This window comes from Lissotriton helveticus, chromosome 7 (genome assembly GCF_964261635.1).
Source record: "Lissotriton helveticus chromosome 7, aLisHel1.1, whole genome shotgun sequence".
NCBI classification, from domain to species: domain Eukaryota; kingdom Metazoa; phylum Chordata; class Amphibia; order Caudata; family Salamandridae; genus Lissotriton; species Lissotriton helveticus.
Genome location: NC_136068.1, coordinates 128283406 through 128299047, shown reverse-complemented (window position 1 = coordinate 128299047; position 15642 = coordinate 128283406). Strand labels below are relative to the sequence as shown.

Sequence of the window (15642 nt, the reverse complement as noted above, 5' to 3'; positions counted from 1 at the left end):
TGGAAATTGACTACACTATAAAAAGCAGAAATCATGACTTTAAGAGGAGGCTGTGGAGGGACTTAAGGTAGTACATTCTGGCGATTACATTGAGGGACGTGTCTCCCCAGGCGAGAGGTTTTGCAAGGTAAGCGGCTGCGGGGAGGAGACAAAGGTGCACTTCTGTCATCGAAGACATTTTGGTGAATGGATGGTCATGACAGTGAGGAGCCCATGTGTAGATACTACAATGTGCTGACTGGTCCTTTCCAATTTCAACATTAAAAACCATATTATGTCCATAGGAAACTGTTCAATAATGTACCACTGCTACAGCCAATGAATAATGTTTTGTGAATGCGAGTCTCAATATCACCTGTAGGAAGCTGGTATACCAAAAGAGGTATCCTGTTGAAAGAGTCCAGGCAAATCGCAAATGAATTACGGAGGAACAAATTACACCCCAAATGCTCTCGTTTGTAATAGTGTGGATGCGCAGTTAGGCATATCAGAGGGTAGTGCTACGCATTTATTACACACACAAAGGCAGTAAATTAGACACACTCAATAAAGAAATCCAACTGCAATTTATAAAAGACACATACTTTTATATTCATTTAGATACCAAGATCAACAGAATCAGGTTATGAATTTTTACAGTTTTCAGAAATTTATTCAGAGCATTTTCTGGTTCGGCAATATTAACCTATTGAGGAAAGACATGTATTGCATTCTGACACTTGCCAGTGACTTACGGGACTGTTGTTCTGGATTTGAGGCGAGTAGGGGGCAAGGTCCAAGGCCACACCAACAGGTCACCTCGGGAGGCTCCGGGGGTGTCCGGGTGCATCTGGTGTCCCATTCACTAACATAGGACAACAAGATGCTTGACCCTTTAGATCCTTGAGCAAGTGGGGTTTGCCTTTGGTCCACTTTGCCTCAGGCTGTGGGGGTCGGATGCAGTGGTGTCTTTTGACGTTAGATTTTGGTGCAGGAGTCTCTCGCGGTTGGAGCAAGCCTGCAGAAAGAGGCAGCAGACGGTGACTGGAAGTTGAGTCTGGGCATACCCAAGCGTGGGCTTGGCTCTTGTGGGTCTGGGGACCCCATTAGCATCATCACTTCCCCTGGACTTGGGCTCTGCATAGGTGCTTTGAAGCATCGGATGGCTGAGGTCACAGACACACTCTTTGGTTCGTCCTCTGTGTCAGTGTCCAGTCTTGGCACAACAAGTCTTGGCTGCTGCAAGGGGTCCAGTGCACCAAGGGTTGGTGCTGTGCGGCTCTGGTCGGTCCTGGCATCCCCACACTTGAAGGGAGGATGGATCTGACCTGTAGGAGAACTGCTACCTCTTCCTGGGCAGCTGCCGCAACCGTAGACTCCTTAGGTGGCTGGTCGGTGTACCCGGTCTCGTTTCTTTGGTGCCTGCAGCTACAGGGGAGTAGCTCTAATACTCCAAGGGAGTTCCAAAGCGCTGGCAGCCCTCTGGGTTTCTTGAGGTTCTGCACAGTGGCAGGGTGAACTAGTTGCTCCACGAAGGTCGGGTGCAGTAGACAGGCCAGCAAAGTATCTAGTAATAGAACCAGACACCGCAGGGGTACATCTGCTCATGCAGATATGTCCTCACATAAAATATAATGCACCCTGCCTTAGGACTTACAGCCCTGCTGTAGGGGTGACTTACATATATTAGATGCAGTGACTTTGGCATGACACACAGGAGTGTGTCATGTTGTGTTTTCCCTCACAGTTTGCACCATGCCACGCAGCTTGCAATGGCAGTCTGTCTGGAATCTGTATGTGGGTCCCTTAGGGTGGCATAAGATATGCTGAGTATCCCTACACTAGGTACCACAAGTACCTTTTACCATTTATTAGGGAGCTAAAATCCCTTGCCGCTCATAACACAATTAGACAACACCTTGTTTTAGGGAACAAGCTCTGGCACTGAGGTCTGGCTAGCAGGCCTCAGTGCACTGTCAAGAGTCGAAAATCAGCATCTAGTAGCTAAAAAGAGGGCATCAAATGGGGGCAACTGCAACAAAAGCCCAGTTCTCTACATCAGGCACCTATAAAAAATTGATGTTCTTGCTTTGAAAGTTATGATGGAACATTATTCAAATGCACTGCACTTTTCTGCTTTGCATGGTGCTTTTTACGTGCAGACCAAGCCAGTTCAAGTTGGATGTGGTATCACTGGAGCAGCAATTATTACAGTACTTCTCTATCATGAGAACCTCTGATATTCATAAATGTGTGTGCCTAATCTCAGATTTAACATTATTTTAAATTTTCTCCTAAAACAACAAGCCTATAGAACAAAAAAGTTTATCTTTAAAAAGTCACTTCTTATTAAATATTTTGTGCTATAACATACATTTGACTGAAAGCCCGCTTTAACTTCTCATGAAAAAACACATAATGGATGATAATGGATTACCTTTTACAACAACCAAATTATGACACTGATCACTTAATGCACCATAATTAGTTTAATACGATATGGTACTAGCAAAAAACATATCTGACCACTAAATCGTGCTCTCCCTTTGATCCCTACTCTGCCTCAATTCTACATTCTGTTACCAATTCCGCAGCTCAATTGCTCATTAATCCATGTGATTTATCTCTCAGAGAAGAATTTGTTCCCTCTTGAGGGAATAAAGTCATGGTTCTTCATTTATTAAAGAAACCGTTGGCTGATCCCAATATATTGAGTAACTACTGTTCAATGTACGTTGATCCCTGTTTCTGTTAAAATCCTTAAAATAATCAGTTAATGACCACATTCTATTTTGGAAATGAGCTCTGTTCCTGACCTCGTACAATCAGGTTTACGCTCACTTCATCGTACGGACACAAACTTGATTTCAGAGTTTGAAAACATTAGATTAAAGGTACATCAGGGCATTCAGCAGCTCTGTTCTACTTGACGTCACAGAGACTTTGATAAAGTAAACCATGAAATGCTACTAGCTTGCCTTAAACAGGTGAGCATCCGAAGAAAGTCTTTGACCTGGTTCTTCCTTACTAGGCATGCATACCTATCTCCTTGCAAGTCATCACTCCACTGAATTCCTAGATTTACAGAGCATCTGTTCAAATCTCTTGGTCTTGTAAATCAAGTATATGACAATCTAGGCCCTCTGCAATAACACTCATCATTTCACAAGTACCGCCTATGAGAACACTTCGATCCATGTCACAAAGACTTCTTACTGTTCCCAAATTTCATCTTTCAAAGGCTGGAGGGCGCCCATTTTCAGTCTTATCAGTCAAACATTAGAACACACTTCTCCCCACACTATTGCAGAACGAATTTGCATTCTGTGACACTGAACACATGGTTTTCTCACTAAGGGCTTACTTTTCACCTAAATCTATGCTTCTTAGCTAGATTTAGTCACACAAGTATACCCTTTTGGATGATAGCTTGTACTCTATACAATCAGAGAAAAGATATACAAAATTGCAGAATAGAATAATCAAGAAGCTTTAATGTCCTACAAAGCACTAGCAATGTCAGTTAAGAAGTTCACTTTTCCACGCTTTTTCTTACTTCGGCTATTTTTCAATGTAAAGAAGCTTTTGAAGCAATGTTTTGGTGTTTCTCAATGTCCTTAAATTGCTTGAGATACCTTTCGTCACTAGAATCGTCTACAGCATCAAGGGTTTTAGCAACTAGAGTTTCAGTGTCAAAGTTCACTTCAATATGACGCTCATGTCAATGCTCCCCACTAAGATCAGCTTCAACAATGGGAAAAAGTACAACCACAAACATTAATTTTTCAGGGCATGATTAGCCCCAGATGGCCAGCCTCTGATTCATCATGTAGAGTGCCCTGTAGCACCTACTACCAAAGATCTAGCTTATTGTGGCCCTTCTAATATCATAGGAATGTCCATGGGCATATGCTCTACAGACTTAGGACAGCTGACCTTGTAGAGACAGATTACGCACGAGAGGCCATCTTCGTCATACAAGAGGCACCATTGTGTTCAAGACGAAGAGAAATCACAGGCCAAATGATAAAATAAACTGCTGTATAGTCCTTGATTGTTAAGCATATTACCCTGGTTACCTGAAATGCTACAATCAATATTTTCCCTGGAAGAAGTCCTAGTTCAATAGGTTAATAACAGGACCGTAAGGAAGCTTAATATCAACACCTCTTCCCCATACAGGCATCTGTTATTTTCAGTACTTTGGGCGCAAACCCTGTGTACATCAAATTCACATTCTCAGTCAGGGAGGAGTTTCTCATGCCAAAGAGGAAACCTGCAAACTGATTCAGTCTTCTATTGGTCTTTTATTTCTAAGGGAGAACCCTGTTCCTCTTATTAGAGAGAATACCCCTGCAATTCATTGACAGTCTGCACCGCTTACAACAGATTCCGCACTCACCCACCATCTACTACTCACCCAGACAAGGAGAGCGAGATACTCACTTCAAGTAAATTTGGCAGGCAGCAGCAAAATTGCTTGGAGCATTAATTTCCTTAGAGCTCCTCGGCCATTGTTCCCGTGCTATTTGGTACTTGATCACACAGTTTGAAGATCCACTGGTTACAGACTAAAGAGTATACTTAAAGATGGTATAATCACTTCAAACCAAATGTTTAGTTCCACCAGCAGCTCAGCAGTGGTCTCTGTTCATGACTGTTGCTATGGTATGGCTTGGAGGTGTCCCTTAAGGAAAAGGTCCAATTAGTAATCTCCACCTATATTATGCCTTAAAAAAGCAAACAATAAGGCGAAAAGGGAAAATTCAGGTTCCTGGTGATCCTCTAAATCCATCTGCAATTACAATAGGAGGGTGGGATGTGAGCAACATATTTATAAGACAGTTTCCACATCCCAATAATTGGGGAACATTTTTAGATTTTCTGTTTCAGGGTCAACAAGCAATGGTGCCAACTTAAAGTTCTGTTTTTAATAGTTTACGGTCTGTCACACATGCCATCTTCAAGTCTATTTAAATAATACAAAGGCGCCTGGTCTTGAGTTTCATGCTGCTTTTTAATTAACAGCAAACTTTGAGCTTCAAATTAATTATAAAGCTCATGTGTCATTTCACTTATTTTTAACAAATTTCATATTTGCTTTCCTTTTTCCATACAAGAGGTTCTAACACATCCTAACATAAATTATAAACACATTGTGCCAAACAAAACATAATTTGATACAATTACATGCATATGAATAAATTATTGGAGATTCGTCTCTCCAACTCACCAAGGGCAGAAAATAAAAGGGTGTCCCGGGTTGTTGGACACATTAGGTTAAAAGAAGCCCATGGTGAAAATCAGTCCTGAAACATATAAAGAAATAAGTAGGCAGGACTGAAATACAACTGTTTCTGGTGTACCTTCGTGTAAAGTTTTGATAAAGATAGTATTGTATTGATTTATTCATATGCATGTAATTGTATCAAATTATGTTTTGTTTGGCACAATGTGTTTATAATTTCTGTTAGGATGTGTTAGAACCTCTTATATGGAAAAAGGAAAGTAAATATGAAATTTGTTAAAAATAAGTGAAATGACACATAAGCTTTATAATTAATTTGAAGCTCAAAGTTTGATGTTAATTAAAAAGCAGAATGAAACTCGAGACCAGGCGCCTTTGTAATATTTAAATTTCTGTGTACTGCCTGGTCCCGTAGGACAAAACCCCTGAATTTATATATCTTCAAGTCTATGGCAGTGGTGTCCGCTTTTCTGAGGTTCTAGAAATCATGTGTATATTATGCAAGGACAGGCTGATCAAATATAACACTTGTTCGAAGGAGCTGCAAAATCTAAAGGTGCAACCAATAGTCTCCTCATTCTAGGGCTGCAAAGGAACTACAAAACGTTGACTACAAGCCAGTTGAAATCATCCTCTTCTTATGTGCAATTTTAGACATGAATTTTGCATCAGTATATCTTTCAAGTACAGACTGTCTTCAGAAAACTTCATCATCTCAGAAACTTCTTTATGCAACACCCAGATGTATCACCTCACTTTTGTGCCGCATGGTGTCAAGTGGTTTAAGCCTCTTGGATGAGAGATTTCATAAGAGATCTCTTCAAAAATGTCCAGAAGATCAATTTTGTCATGAAAAAGGCAATTAGGATCAGTTGTTACCTTGGTGGTGCCATAGTAGGAACATATTGAAGGGGATTTGCATCAAGAAGTCTCTTCCCCACTGTCTCTTATAGAGGCTGCACAGCAGTATTATGAAGCGTACCATGGTAAACTGTCAGTGAAAGGGAAGTCGCTGACCAGAGAAGGTTTGGAACACTTACATATGTTGCTGTAGAGAGACTAAATTAACTGACTTTAAAGACGTTCCATGTATCAATATTGTCAAATTTAATTTTGATCACTCAGACAATAAAGTTACAATGGATTATCCAAGTATGAAATCCAAGCAATCATGAAGAACACTTTAAACATATACTTCTCACGACCTTAAGTCAATGCAGTCCATTTTTGGGGCTTCAGAATATCCTTTGAGATGACATAAGAAGGTATCTCTTACAGGAGAACAAGAGGGTGCTGTCTCAGGAAAGTCTCAGAGATGTCTTCTATGAACAAAGAGTGTTGCCATTCATCATCGAGACCAAAGAAAAGAGGCAAAGTAGTGGCATCCAGAAACTTAGAACCAGACTCCAAGTCTCCTAATATTTTTATAGACAGGTAAGGAATATACCTCTATGCTTTCCAGCTATTCCTTTATCCTGAAGTAGAGAAACATCACACACAAAGATTGTCCTTATAGCTCAAAGCTGGCCATAACAGTGGTGGCGTCCAGTGCCCTTTCCCACTAGCCCACCCCATTGTAAGAACATTACTGATTTCATGCTGGCCAAATCTATTATGCAGTGTATCATGCAAGATCATACAGCACTTTCCTCCACAGTTGCTGCCTCCCATAGACATGTTTTCTTCTTGGGATCTTTTTAATAACCCAAGCCTAAGCAGGGACAATATAATATTTCTGAATTTGCAGATAACTAGACTTGCAATAAGGAATACATCTTCATTCATAAAAAAGAGATATATAGTTGATGTAAATGGGAGGAGGTGCAGTGTCCATGCAGTACAAGTTTCGGCTTTAAATTATGATATGCCCTCATTCAACACAGAGCAGGAAGGCATAGAAATGTGAGTAATTTCTGTTTAAGGGAAAAGACATTTGTACAGCCACTTCTGTAATTTGGTTTGCTATTGTGCACATTTTGCACCCGATTAATCAGAAATGAAGTGCTCTCTCCATTGCATAGGTCCATGGGCCATAGCTTAGCCCATATGAGGGAATGCCTTTGCCCAGTGCCTGTGCTGTGTTATAAACAAAAGAACAAGACAAATGGGTCTAAGGGAGGTGCACTTGTTGTATACCACATATGAAGTAGTGCACAGTCAATTCCCCCCTTCCCCCCAGGGCACCCCTTATGAGGCTGCACTGAGGTCCTAACTATTGCCTAAGGCACCCCCAAGTGCAGGTGTAGCCACACATTACACTCTCCTGAAAGGGAAATCCTGATCCCTCATATTGTGCACTGAAAAACGAACTGGTAGTTTTGGGCACTGAAAGACGAACTGGGGGCTTGAATCTGCTGGTCAGCCTCTCGATGCAGCACTGTCAGCCGTGCATCTATGTGTTCATATTATAAAACCTAGCCCTTCACGTAATTAGCAGGCTACAAATTTGAGTCCAGGCAAAACCATTAGTTTATCACAGCGCTTAGACAGAGGTATGAATACATATGTAAGTGATGTTGTAATGATTATCTTCTATGAGATAGATGCACAATTCTGGATGTGCAAGAATGAAATACTTTCCCATTCAATACCACTATGCAGTATATAGGCCACTTATCTTTTTATCTGAACTTCTGCACAGTGGTCACAATCACAAGATTTGACAAACTCCACACTCAAACCTTGAAAGCAGAGATTCAAGGTGTTGACTGCTTGAATGGTGGCTGCATGTCAGTATCTGTTTGTATCATTTTGTAGTGTTGGGTTCTTTCTACAGCCTGCTTAATAAAGTGATTGCCATTTAGGACTGACCCTGTATGGCAGCCCATTTCCCCAAGATAATTCAGAGTAGTTAGCCAAGTTTTCTGCTTCTTGTGTTGACATTGGCAACTGCTGTCTACCAAATTGTTGTAATGTGTAGCAGCAAATCATGGATTTTGGTGTCAGGAGTTGGCCATTTTGTCATCTTGACATAAGGTCCTGAAGATGATACCACATACAGATGAAACAGGAGTCCGAAGTGTCTACGTTAATTGTGCATTATTTTGGTATCATTTTAGAGTGCCAGCATTGTATAAGATAAGATTCTTTTTGGAAGCTATTCCTTTTCAGGCAGAATTACACTGGTTTTTTACACTAATTTTGATGGATTCTGCATTGATGAACCTTTTGGCATATGTCGGTGTGTGGTGTTTGTCCCCTATATGTGTATATATATATATATATATATATATATATATATATATATATATATATATATATATACACACATATTTTAGTATTAGAAAATATTGAGCATTGAAAAACTGAAACTGAATAGAGTATGTTGCATTTCATTTGACAAATGGTATGTTGTTATTAACTTCTACACTTGTTTTTATACTTCATTCATTTCTATTAGTAGATTGCATTCTTTTGATACCAACACTTTCTGAATTGCTACAACTGGTTATACTAAACGGTTACTTCGGGAGCATTTTTGTGCTTGTTGTTTTTGTACAAAGACATTCAATTGGTGCCTCCAAGTCATCTGGTAGACAGCATAAGACATGAGAAGCCATGCAGTTCTCCAGTTATAAATCTTATAACTTAAACATATCAGTGGCCTGCACTAGCTTTGTGTTTTTCATTAGGAATCAACTTCAGACTGTGTTTTGCCTACCTTTAATCACCTGATAGCAGCTCGAAATCTATTACGTTTATTCCTGGAGTTATTGCAAAGTTTTTTTTCTTTAAAATAATCTTTTTATGTAATTTTTAAACAACAGAGATAGAGCAGCAAGTACATTGCATAACACCTTTGTGTCCCAACTCTGGAGTAGGACCCCCTACAAGTGAGACATGTAAAGCATCATGACTTCAAGAGATTAAGTAAAGCCCACACCTTATCTGGAGCTTTCCACTGTATTAGGGGGAGCCCTCGTCGAGGTCAATGTGATCCAAATCAGAGCCAGTATTCAAACCTCTGTAGTAGCGCCATCCGGCCCAGACTCTCTCCCATTTGCGTGGACAACCCCAGCCCAGATGGATCGACTTTTCATTTGCCATACACTAGTCCATATCTCCTTCCCACCCCACCACAGTTGGAGCCTCTCTAGCACCCCATAAATGTGCAATGTTTTGCTTGGCTACCACAAGGTCCAGTGAGAGCCACAATTTGCTATGTCTTTGTGGTGGATCGTCCCCCCCATATGTGAAGAAGGCATATCTTCGCCGTGTCCGGAGGTGCCATTTCCATTACCCTCTGGAACTCCAGCCAATAGGTTTTTACCACTGGACAAGACCACAGAGTATGGAAGAAGGGGCCCCTTTCACCACAACCCTGAAGACAGTGGTCCGTCCAACAGAGACCCTTGGCCCAGACCGCAGTACAGGAGTAATATGAGTGATGTAAGATCCGTATGTGGACCAGGCGAAACTGTGTATTAGTGGCCACCTCCTTAAAAGCTCCCAGTGCCTCCACCCACTCCCACTCCCAGTCCCAGTCCTCACAATCTCCAATGTCTCGTTCCTAATTTGTTCCTAAGTGTGGGGAGGATGTTTATTGAGTTATTGAGTCATTTCTTGTAAATGAGCAAAACAGTGTTTTTGGGTAAGACCTCCGAGAGGACGCTGTCCTCTAGCGGCGAGGATTCCGGGACAGAGGTGCGATTTGGGATGTGCGCTCTGAAGTCATGGCAAAGTTGCATATATCGGAAGGCTTCAGTGAGGGCTAGATCGTATTGGGCCTTCATTTCCGCCCAGGTAAGCATGTTTCCGTCTTCCCACACATCACCCACCGTGGATATGCCTATGAGGTTCCATGGCCTGAAGCTATATAACCTGCAGACTTGACTAAGGGAATCACTGCACCACAGTGGAGTCATTTCAATGGGCCTCTCCCTCCAACCCAGGAATTACGAGGCTGTCCTTCACTCCCGGGCCACGGTGAGTGTCTGGGGCAAAAACGTCTCTGCATCATACGAACCATAGAGCACCCCCCGCCCGGGTAGCCCCAGTTTCCCATCGACTGAAAAGTTTTCTTGAACATAACCATTGTTCAAACTCTTTAGCCATCTATGGAGATTTACTGTTGTTAACTGTTTTTGAAGCTGCACTTATATTTAATATTGCACAGCTAACTGGTACACATTACATTATATAGTATGAGCGGAATAATTAAATACAGAGAAAAAATAAATATTTATCTTGTTTGTAATAGTAGATATCTTACTCAATCATTTGAGCAAAGCAAACTTTGATTATACTGAGAGGTCAAATATGAGCTCACTGTTATTCACAGAAATATCTCATCGTCCACATTGTGGTCAATTTGCTCTCAATCTCTTTAGATAACAGGGCACTTTAAGACAGTGAAGCCTTATTTGTGGAACAAGTGAACAGTGCAGTTGAGAAGCAACTCACACAAATTTGTGTACAATACCAGTAACAATGCACCTGTTCTGCTCTGTGCAGTTCTTACCTGCAATAGCTGTTGCCGCCCACTCACTTGAATCCTCGCACGTTTCTATGGTGATGGTTGCTGGTGATCCATTCACTGTGAAAGAAACAAAACAGGTAACAAAGGCTGCCTCTTTCAAATTCACTCTGAGTTGAATTAGTTGCTGTACATTCTTGACTTCCCATGATCATGATTACTGTCATACTTTGGAACTGTAAGGATTTTAGAATTAAACCGATCAGAAAAGCAAGTATGGGTCTGACTATGTGCTTGTTCCAGGGCATAAAATATTGAAAAATCGCTTCTTGTAAACATAGTTCTCCATGAAGTGACTCAATGATGATCCCTCTAATGGTTTTGTCTTCCTCAATGTCTAGGATTTCAATATCATGCTTCCCAAACAAGAACAGTGGGAATAACCCAACTCGTGTTCTCGTTGGCTATTATAGGTAACATTCTTGGAAGCGTCTAAAGTGGACTGAAAGTGGAAGCCTAAACAAGCTTTTCTGATGATCAAAAATCACCTAATGCAGATTCTGAAGAAGTTCTAGAATGTTTTTTGCCACTGAGGTGAACTCCTTAATGACAATTTGGTCACCTCATCAGCATTTTCTGGTACATTGGTACTATTTGAGGTGTGGCTGTCAGGAAAGTATAAGATACTTAAGAATCTTTTTCCAATGTATTTTTACTATTTAAAGGGCATTCCACATAAAAGAACATATAATGGTTCACTCAGCGATACTAGGTGCGTAGATCAGAAAATGTACTGTCAACGTTATGCCATGATGCTTGGAGAATAGGAACCCTTCTTTATATTTGTTATAATTGCCAGAAGCAGCTTCCAGTAACACAATGCAGTCAGAGTAAATATTGTGCAGACACCGAACAGGGTCCTATACAGCCTACATATATGATCAAACAACATCTGGTATTGGAGGCTGTATGACACATACAGAACCTACCTCATCTTACTTGAAGACTGCTAGACAGGTCTTCACATACAGAACAAAATATATCTCTGTACTGTTTCACCCATTGCCTTCACCGGATCCCCTTACAGCTTGTGATGCAAGGCCAAGAAAAATAATTGTATTCTTTCTTTTTCAAAACCATGTTTGATATTCGCTAGATAGCAGTTAGGGCTACATGTATAATTTTTTTTACTGAATCGCTATTTAGTAGTCGCAAAATGCGATGTATGTAAGGAATCGCTAAAGATTTAGCGATTTCTTAATATTACCAAATAGCGATTCAGCTCCATTTGTTCCTGTGGCCCTAAAGGCCCATAGGTGCGAATGGTTTGGAATTAGCTAATTTACGATTACCTAATTGGTAATCGCATATTAGGTAATGCAAAACCAAGGGTGTACGGGGGCCTAAGAACAATCTAAAGCACCCTCGAAAAAAATGTGCACGTGTCCTAGGACCAGAGTGCGCTACATGTCAATTTGAAAAAAACATTATTTTTGCATATTCAAAAATTGCACATGGTTACCATCAACTTGGAGTCGATGATAACATCATTTCCTGAATGCAAAAATTAGCATTTAGAAAATGCTTGGTACATGTTGTTAGAGAATCGCAAATGCGATTCCCTATTTGTAGTCCTAATTTTAGATAATCGCAAAAAATTGTGATTACCTAAAATCCACTGCCAAAGCCTTTCATACATCTTGAAAGGCTGTTTTGCATTCGCAAACGGCAGAATTTAGTGATTTGCACTATTTGCATAAGCAAAATGGGTTGATACATGTGGCCCCTAGTGTCTAACTAAGGGAAGAACAGGTTATTTACCTTCTGTAACGTCTTATCTGGTAGAGACTCTATATAGCCACAGATTCCTTACCTTGGAATTACCTCAGGCGTCAAATTGGATCCAAATATGTTTGTTGAGCAATACTCCTGCGCGCTGGTAGGTGGCGTCATTCGGCTCCGCGTGGTGTCGTCCGTGCCAGAAGTGACGTGCGCAGTGCCTATTTAGGCACCACCCCAGTGTGTGGATGTCAGTTTCTTGATGCGACTTTTCACGCCAGAAGCACGGAGCTGCGAAGAACACAGACCACTGGTGTGAAGAACTAGGGCACTGAAAAGGGAATAGCCCTGTACCTAAAAATCGGTTTGCAGAGCGGGGATGTTGGGTGGGTCCGAAAGGATTCTGCAGCTAGACTGAGTCTCTACCAAATAAGGCATTACCAAAGGTAAGTAACTTGTTCATCTGCTAGAGACTTCTAGCTGCAGATTCCTTACCTTAGAATTGATACCCAGGCAATACCTCCCCGGAGGAGGGTGGGTCTGCGTACTCGATTTAGACCAGAAAGTCCTTCAGGACCCAACGGGCAAAGTGCCTGTCCTGATGGACATGACTGCCTAGGCAGCAGTGCTTGGTGAACGGACTGGAACTCCACATGCTAACGCAGTGGCTGCAGCCTTTGCTCTGGTACAATGAGCACGCATGCCCTCAGGGGTTTGGCAGTGGCGCCCACCACATTGAAAAATGGGGAGTCGGGGACGCACGGGAGTGGGAGCACAGGGTGGGAGGGGGTAGAGAGTTTAATAATAATAATAAAAAATAATTACCTGCTGCCGGACACCTACTTTCTCGCACCTTGGTCGTTGGTTCTTACTTGTCCCAGCAGACACTGGGGCTACATCACCGACTCCCTGCCCAATCCCCGCGCTGCTCTCCTGCTAAGAGCAGGGAACAGCCTTCCCTTTCTTGGCCCCTCCATACCCCACAAAGAGATGATCGTTCACCCCGAATGGTTTTCTGCGGTCAAGGTAGAGTGTCAAGGCTGTTTGGGTCCAACCGGGGGAGTCTCTCCTCTTCCTGAGGTGAGGAGGAGCGTAAAAGGTGATGGACTAGCCTACGTGGAACTGGGTGACCACCTTTGGCAAAAAGGATGCTCATGTTTGAAGGACCAAATTGTCTGACAAAAAAGAGATGTACGAAGGCTGAGATGAAAATGCCTGCAGTTCACTGACGCTCTGGAAAGATGTAATTTCCACCAGAAAGGCTGTCTTGGTGGTGAGGAGCCTAAGAGGGCAGGTATGAAGCTACTCGAAGGAGCATACATTAGAGAGGTAAGAACTAAGTTAAGGTACCTTTGAGGCATAACGAAGCGAGCTGGGGGAAACGTGCTGCAGGCCTTTAACGAACAGATTTACAATAGCGGACTTGAAGAGGGAGGGCTGATCTAGCAGCTGCAGAAAGGTGGAGATAGACGATAAATACCCCTTCAGTATGCCCAAGGCAGAGCCCTTCTGTGCTAGGGTAAAGATAAACAAAAGAACTTGGGAAAGGGGTGCAGATAAAAGGTGAACCTGTTTTGCTGTACACTATGCCACACACTTGTTCCAATGGCCGGCATATATTGTCTTGGTGGAGGACGGTGAGTTGCCAAGAAAACATTACAGACTGCTGGAGGGAAAGTCAAAAGCTGTCCACCATTGCTAATCAATTTCCACGCCAGAAGACGGAGCACTGACAGGTTCGGGTGAAGAAACCTCCTCTGATGTTATGACAGAAGATCCTCCCAAAGGGTCAGCCTGATTGGAGGATCGATGGACATGCTCAAAAGCTTGGGATACTAGACTTTCCAAGCCCAGTTCATAGCCACAAGGATGACTTGGGTCCAGCCATTACTTAATCTTCATGAGAACACTGGACAGGAGTGGTATTGGCAGAAAGGAGTACAGAATGCCAAAGCTCCACTTGAGACGAAAAGCTTCTCCAAACGAGAGCCGCCTTGGAAACTCCAACAAGCAGAGCTACTGACATTGTGCATTCTTGGCAGTGACGAACAGATCTAACCAAGGCTTTCCCCACTGCTGAAAGGGACGTTGCACCACAGAGGCACAGAGCTTCCTGACAGAGGGCCCAAAAATCCACAGTGCCCTGTTTGTTGCAGTACCACATGGCCAAGGTGTTGCCCATGAACACCTGCACCAGTTTTCCCTTGATGGAGGGTAGAAAAGCTCTCAATGCCTATCCGATTGCACGGATCTCCAACAGGTTGATGTGGAGTCTGGATTCACCGGAGACCAGAGTCCTATGATCTCTACCTCTCCCAGATGGCCACCCCATCTCAGGAGTATAGTGTCTGTCACTAACGTCAGTAATGGTTGGGTAAGGGAGAGGTGTCTGTCGCTGACCCAATCGTGGTCTGTCAGTCATTACTGCAGATCTTTTTGCAGTGCCCTCTGAGATCTGGAGATGCGCCCACTGGAACTTTAGGCCCCACTGCAGAGACCGCATATGCCAATTGGCATGCTTCACTAGAAGGATGCAGGAGGCCATGAGGCCCAGCAGCTTCAGAATCAGTCTCACCTAAACCCAGGGTAGATGCTGAAATATAAATATCATAGCTCGAATATCCTGGACTCCCGTTCAGGAGGATAAGCCCACAACTGCACCATGTCCAGAACAGCTCTGATGAAAGGGCATATCTGAGAGGGAGTCAGGTGTGACTTTAGCAAGTTAATAGTGAACCCAAGCGAAAGCAGGAGATTCGCCGTATTCTGGAGGTGGGAGAGGAGAGTCTCAGGTGAGCTCTCCTTCAACAGCCAGTCGTCGAGATTGTGGAAGACTGACACCCCTGATCTGGGCAGTTGAGCTGTGACCACGGCCCTCATCTTGGTGAACACCCAAGGGGGGCTGGTAAGGCCAAAGGGGAGCACTGTGAAGTGAAAGTGCTCATTGCCTACCGTGAACCGCAAGTAGCGCCGATGGGCAGGCAGGACGGGAATTTGAAAATAGGCTTACTGCAAGTCCAACACTACCATCCAGTCTCCGGGGTCTAGGGCAGACAAGACCTCAGCCAGACTAAGCATTCTGAACTTATCCTTTTTGAGGAAGTAGTTGAGGGCTTGCAGATCTAGGGTAGGATGAAGGCCCTTGCCCTTTTTCGGGACCAGAAAGTAGTGGGAATAGCAACCGCAGCCTACTACTGGTGCCAGAACCCTCTTGATGCCA

At 42.8% G+C, this 15642-nt stretch overlaps 1 protein-coding gene across 5 annotated transcripts in view; it reads right to left on the bottom strand.

The window, feature by feature from the left end:
• The window catches only part of GMEB2 (glucocorticoid modulatory element binding protein 2), a 127054-nt gene that overhangs the window by 26515 nt on the left and 84897 nt on the right, over positions 1-15642 (bottom strand). For all 5 annotated transcript variants that reach the window (XM_078651690.1, XM_078651694.1, XM_078651692.1 and 2 more), the window contains exon 7: positions 10689-10763. In XM_078651690.1, coding sequence (XP_078507816.1) covers positions 10689-10763 — 75 coding nt within the window. The remainder of the gene's footprint in view (positions 1-10688; positions 10764-15642) is intronic.